The sequence below is a fragment of the Pyrus communis genome, chromosome 1 (genome assembly GCF_963583255.1).
Source record: "Pyrus communis chromosome 1, drPyrComm1.1, whole genome shotgun sequence".
Taxonomy (NCBI): Eukaryota; Viridiplantae; Streptophyta; class Magnoliopsida; order Rosales; family Rosaceae; genus Pyrus; species Pyrus communis.
The window spans coordinates 22,534,367-22,540,970 of record NC_084803.1 but is presented as its reverse complement, the minus strand read 5'-3'; the positions used below and the strand labels follow the sequence as shown (position 1 = coordinate 22,540,970).

The window sequence follows — 6,604 nt, the reverse complement described above, 5'->3', positions numbered from 1 at the left end:
CTCTTAGATGGAAGATACTTGTCTTTCTTCCACTCCATGCGTTTTGCAGAGTCTTTTCCCACACACTTCTTGTTGGAGACCAATTGGATAGATAGACAGAACATACTACAATTTCTGCCCACAACTCCTTAGGCAATCTTTTACTTTTGAGCATGCTTCGAGCCATGTCGAGGATAGTTCAATTTTTTCTTTCCGCCACACCATTTTGTTGAGATTTCTTCTCTTTCATAATTGCTATGGTTATTGAAGTTCCAACCACGTCCACGTCCATGTCCATGTCCATGCCCGCGACCTCGGCCACGACTCCTTTCGTACTAGTTTCTCTCATTGTTAAAGCTTTCTTTTTTCTTATTTGGTTGGACTTGCGTATTGAGGAGCTTATCATCAGTCCCTTGCCTCTTCTTATGTTTCTCTTTATATGCTTGTAGTGAACCCATTAACTACTCTATAGTAATTTCTTCTAAGTTTTTGGTTTCTTCAATCATCACGATAATGTGCTTGAATTTGGGGTCCAATGAGCTTAGTATCGTATCCATAATTCCAACTTTTCTCTGTTTCATTTTAATTGATTAGAAATGGCTAAGACTCTTGAGAAATAATCGGAGATTGATTTAGTTCTTACTTCTACTATTACAACACATACCTATATTTATAAGCATACTTTGCCGACTTATTATTGCCCACCACCTTAAGGCTTTGCATGACAACCACACAGATTTACAAGCAAGTAGATCTTTCTAGCATGCACACCGACTTAGGCTTTGCCTAATGTCCTCACAATTTTACAACTTCCAACATGCATTTCCACTAACAAAATTTCTAGAGTTTTCTAGTGTGGTGCCACCGATATTGTGTATTGTTAGAATTCTCTAGCGTGTGCATAAATCCTTCCTTGTGCATGGCTGGATACATTGTTTTGGGCCAAGACAAGATTACCATACAACAGGTGGTGCTTAGAGGTATATCAATTTCAGACTTATTCTTTGCGGACGACGCTGTCATTTTTTGTAAGGCGGAGGAGACTGAGGTTAGGGAGGTGATGGATGTGTTGCAGTGTTATGCGGAGGCCTCCAGACAGGTTGTTAATAGAGAGAAGAGCTCTTTGTATTTTGGAGCTCCTTGTTCGTGGAAACAGCGAAAGAAACTTGCTGCATGTATTAATATTAGTGGCCGAGAGAACTTTGGCAAGTATTTGGTTTTACAGGCTGATTTTGGTTCCTTTAAGAAGACGGTGTTTGAAGGGGTGGGAGAAGCTTTGGAAGGTAGAATTAATGGTTAGGCTGAACAATTTCTTTCTCCTGCCAGGAAAGAGGTTTTAATCAAAGTGGTGGGTATGGCGTTACCAAATTATGCGATGTCATGTTTTAAACTTACGGTCAGTCTATGTAGGATTTGAAGTCTGCCATTGCAAAGTTTTGGTGGCGAGGAAGTAAAGACAAACACGGTATGCACTGGATTTCTTGGGAGAAAATGAAGTGTAGGAAAAAGATGGGAAGGCTTGGTTTTAGGGACTTGTTGTCCTTTAACCTTGCTTATTTGGCAAAACTTGGGTGGCAATTACTTCAGAATCCAAACTCGCTGTTAGGTCAAGTTAAAGGAAAAATATTTCCCGGACCAATCGTTTATGGAGGCGAAGCAAGGTAGGAGACCATCGTGGGGCTGGAAGGGCATCATTTAGGGGCGACGAGTATTGCAGAGAGGTGTGAAATGGCGGGTTAGTGATGGCAGGAGTATTAAAGTTAGTCATGATCCATGGTTTTCATGGCCACATACTTTTTGGATACTCTCGAAATATGATGAGATGCCACGAATGGTGTGTGAGATGATTGATTCAGAGGTGGGGGTGTGGAAGGTCGACTTGATTCGACTATGCTTTGAGGAAGAGGAAGGTAATTGATGAGTCCATATTATACCATATATTTTACCCTAATCTTAATTATAGTTTATTGGTTATTTTAGTAGAATTTTGATACTTTGTTATATATTTTCAATGTAGGATATTCGACTTTCTCTAGCAAAACATGATCAAAGGGATGAATTTTATAGTGATTCCAATTGAAGGATGTTTGTGAGTCTTTCAAGATGATCATGTCAAAATTCCAGATTTTTCTACCAAGTCGTTTGACCGTGGTGAATAAAAAAAGGCCCAGTGCAGCATTCTCATATTGACGTTTCTGGACGTTTTGGGTATTTTGAAGGTCAAGATGGCATATTTTGAAGAAGATTCATTATGAGGATTTGTTAGGTAATAAAAATTTTGTTCTCTTGCTAATATTTTTAAGTGTTTTTATCTTTATGAGTAATCTTATACTTGGTCTACCAATAAGTTTGGCAGGATGTTACAGAAAAAATATGGCACTACTCTCGACATGAAGAGTATTCTATTCGAACGGAGGGATATGCAGGAAAATAGGGAACTTGGAAGGAAAAGGACGCGCACGGGGGGTGGTGGCAAGATGTTTGGAGGTTGGTGGTGCCTAATAAAATGAAGTTCTTCATATGACGACGATGCTGTAATAGATCCCTAGCTATGCAGTCCAATCTTCACCGACGATGAATGCAAGTGGAGAGTACATGTGCCATGTGTGGTGAAGCGGAGGAGACAGAGAAGCATGTGTTCTTTGAATGTAAATTCAGCCGTGTGTTGTGGTATTGGTGTTCGTTGCAAATTGATGTGAAGGCTATCGCGGGAGTGGATTTTTGTGAGTCTTGGCAGACATTGTCTACTCGATTCCGCGATGAGAATAGACAAGTAGAGCTTTTGCGGTAGTGTGTTTTTGTCCTGTGGAGAATTTGGAAGAGTCGAAACGAGATGATCTTCGAAGGCATATTGATTAGTATCCTATGGAGGGGGTTAATTTGGTGCGGCATCAGCTCCTGGAATTTCGTGCACACAATGTTGTGAAGCAGCAGGCTGTTGACCCTTGCACGGCATCTGATGGTGCAGTTTTTGCTGGACAACATGTTCGTTGGAAGAGACCCAATTTGTTAGTGTTTGTAGAATCAATGAGTGTTTTGATGTAGATGGAGCTGAACAGAAAGAACAAACGATGAACAAAAGACTGGAGGAAACGAATGGTTTCGTGTTCTTCTTCTCTGCAGAAAGTTTGCAGAGGAATAATTCTCTTCTCTTCAGAAAGGAGCACTAACGTGCTTTACATTAACTGAAGGTCCTTAACTTGGGACCACATAAACCTCTACATTTCATCCTAGACACACATCTTTCTAATTTCATGGATCAACCAACACATGGCACTCATGGCCTTTTACAAAACTAGACATTTACACTTTGCCTCATTCTGCACAAGTGGATACACCAATTTAAACAAACTTATTCTAAAAACTTTTCAGCTCAAATACTTATAATTCAACACTCCCCTTTAAGTTTTGAGCTGATTTCACACCAAGCATATCTCGAAGATAGTTGAACCGATCCTTAGCCAAAGGTTTTGTGAAGATATCTGCTACCTGTTTTTCAGTGGGACAGTACACCAAATCTATGATTCCTTCTTGCAGTGCATCCTTAATAAAGTGATACCTTCTATCAATGTGCTTTGTCTTTTGATGGAACACAGAATTCTTTGTGATAGCAATGGCAGATGTGTTGTCACAGTGAAGAGGAGTGGCTACAGTTTGTAATTCTCCAAAATCTTTCAAAACAAACCTCAGCCATATTGCTTGTGTGGTTGCTTCTGATGCACTTATATATTCAGCCTCTGCAGTTGAGAGTGCAACACAGTTTTGTTTGACTGAAGCCCATGAAAACACACCACTGCCAAAAGAGAATGCATATCCTGATGTGCTTTTGCTGTCTTCCAAAGAACCACCCCAGTCACTATCACAAAAACCAATTAAGCAAGCTTTTCTTCCTTTCACATATTCTAAGCCATAATCCAGAGTTCCCTTGATGTATCTGAGTACTCTCTTTGCAGTTCCAAAATGTCTGTTGGTAGGACAGTGCATGTATCTGGCCAATAAACTAGCTGCATACATTATATCTGGCCTTGTAGCAGTGAGATATAAAAGACTTCCCACAATGCTCCTATACAATTCTTCACTTGCAGATCCACTTCCGTCATCCTTAGATAGCTTCTCAGTGGCTACTAGAGGAATTGAGACAGTCTTTGCTTCATTTAAACCAAATTTACTCAGTAAAGAGCTTGCATACTTCTTCTGATTAATGAAGATGCAGGTATCTGTTTGTATCACTCCCATCCCAAGGAAGTGGTGAAAGAGACCTAAATCTGTCATCTCATACTTCATTTTCATATCTTCTTTGAACTCTTCTAGCATTGGTTTGCAACTACCAGTGTAGACTATATCATCTACATAGATAGACACAATTAGAATATCTTATCCCCTTGTTTTTATATACAGAGTTGGTTCACTCAAGCTTTTCTTGAATCCACACTGTGAGAAGTAACTGTCAATCTCTCCATACCAAGCTCTCGGAGCTTGTTTTAAACCATAGAGGGCCTTATGAAGTTTGTACACCTTTTCTTCCTTGTCTTTCACTACAAAACCTTCAGGCTGCTCAACATAGACCTCTTCTTGTAGAACTCCATTCAAGAAAGCCGATTTCACATCTAACTGATACAATTTCCAGCTCTTTTGTGCAGCCAAAGCTATTAATGTTCTGATGGTATCCAACCTAGCAACCGCTGCATAAGTCTCATTGTAATCCAAACCAGGCTTTTGTGCATAGCCTTTTGCAACCAACCTTGCTTTATTCTTCAACACTGAGCCATCAAGATTTAACTTAGTTTTGTAGACCCATTTGACCCCTATAACAGGTTTTTCAGTTGGTCTGTCAACAAGTTTCCAGGTGCCATTCTTTTCAATCATAAACAGCTCATCCTCCATAGCTTTTAACCAAGACTCATCTTGTTTGGCATCCTCATACTTCTCTGGATCCATGATACACAGATTGCATTGAGCCATTACATCATTCAGATTTCTCCATTTCAAAGGTGTATTATCAAATGCTTGATTTTGTCCTTCAATTATATTTGACATGCTTGAAGATTCACCTGAGATAGGTGACCTGGATTCAGATTCATAGTCTTCACTATTAGAAGCTCTTCTAGACTGAGATAGTATAGGTGATGTAGGAGGCAACACCAATCTGTCATTACTCTCTGTGCTTATATCACTATGCATGAAACTTCCAGTATTAAGAAATGTTAACCCTGAGTCCTCTTCCCAATTCCAGACAGCTTCTTCATCAAACACAATGTCTCTTGACAGGAACAGCTTCTTAGCTAATGGATCAAATACCCTATACCCCTTTTCACAAGTTGCATATCCCACAAATACTCCTTTTAAGCTTTTTGGTTCAAGTTTATGTCTCTGTTCACTTGGTACATGAACATAACACAGAGATCCAAATACTCTCAGATGAGCTATTCTTGGCTTTCTACCAGAATAAGCTTCAAAAGGTTAATGTTGTTTAAAGCCTTTGTGGGGCATCTATTCAGAATATATACAGATATATGCACAGCTTCTGCCCAAAGAGAGTATGGCATCCTCTTCTCATGCAACATAGATTTCGCCATTTCAATCACTGTTCTGTTTTTTCTCTCCACAACTCCATTTTGTTGTGGAGTATATGCAAGAGTAAATTGTCTTTGTAATCCTTCCTTTTCACAGAACTGATCAAATTCTACAGACTTGAACTCCCCTCCTCTGTCACTTCTCAATGTCTTAATCTTGAAACCACTTTGTAATTCTGCCATAGCTTTGAATTTCTTAAAGCAGTTGAACGCATCTGACTTATATCTCAAGAAATAGACCCAAATCATTCTGGTAAAATCATCTATCAGCAGCATGAAATACTTATTTCCAGCAATTGACTCAGTCTTCATAGGTCCACACAAATCAACATGAATCAGTTCAAGTGGAGCAGTTGCTCTATACACTTGATTTCTAGGGAATTCTTCTCTGTGCTGTTTACCAAATTGGCAACCTTCACAGACTCCATTGTAATCTGCAAGCTGTGGCAAACCATGTACCATTTCCTTGTCTCTCAATTGTTTGAGACCACCAAAATGTAGATGTCCAAATCTCCTATGCCAAATTTCAGTGGAGTGAGTAACATTAGCTTTCAGCACCATTTGATTCTCAGAGAACAAAGTCAGTGGATAACACCTATTCACTTTCTTTTTCACTCTCATAACCAAGCATTCTAGAGATGGACCATCATACACATTGCACATTCCACCTCCAAACACCAAGAAGTATCCATGTTCATCCATCTGACCAACACTGAGTAAGTTCTCCTTTAATCCGGGAAGATACATTACTTCTCTAACATATTTTCTCCCTTTATTTGTATCAATGACTAAAGATCCCATTCCTGCAACATTCACAAGATCTCCAGTTGGCATTTGGACTTTACCAGCTACATTGGTTCTAACCTCAACAAGCAAATCTACATTTCCTGTCATATGATTGCTACAACCACTGTCTATATACCACTCTCCATTCACCTTTGGTTCTGTGACAGTGTTGTTTGCATAAAACAGATTTCCTGTCATCTCCAGTTGACTTGCATTATTTGCCTTTTGCACTGACCTGCCTACATTACACTCTCTAGCCCAGTGCC

At 39.6% G+C, this 6,604-nt stretch overlaps 1 protein-coding gene across 1 annotated transcript; it reads left to right on the top strand.

Moving 5' to 3' along the window:
• The first annotated feature begins 898 nt into the window (after positions 1–898).
• On the top strand, positions 899–1,279 carry LOC137724739 (uncharacterized). Its single transcript, XM_068463452.1, has one exon. The coding sequence runs from the start codon at positions 899–901 to the stop codon at positions 1,277–1,279; it is 381 nt and encodes a 126-aa protein (XP_068319553.1).
• Positions 1,280–6,604: the final 5,325 nt, after the last annotated feature.

Excerpts from the sequence above, each read along its gene's own strand:
- LOC137724739 (XM_068463452.1), top strand. The coding sequence starts at position 899 with ATGGCTGGATACATTGTTTTGGGCCAAGACAAGATTACCATACAACAG.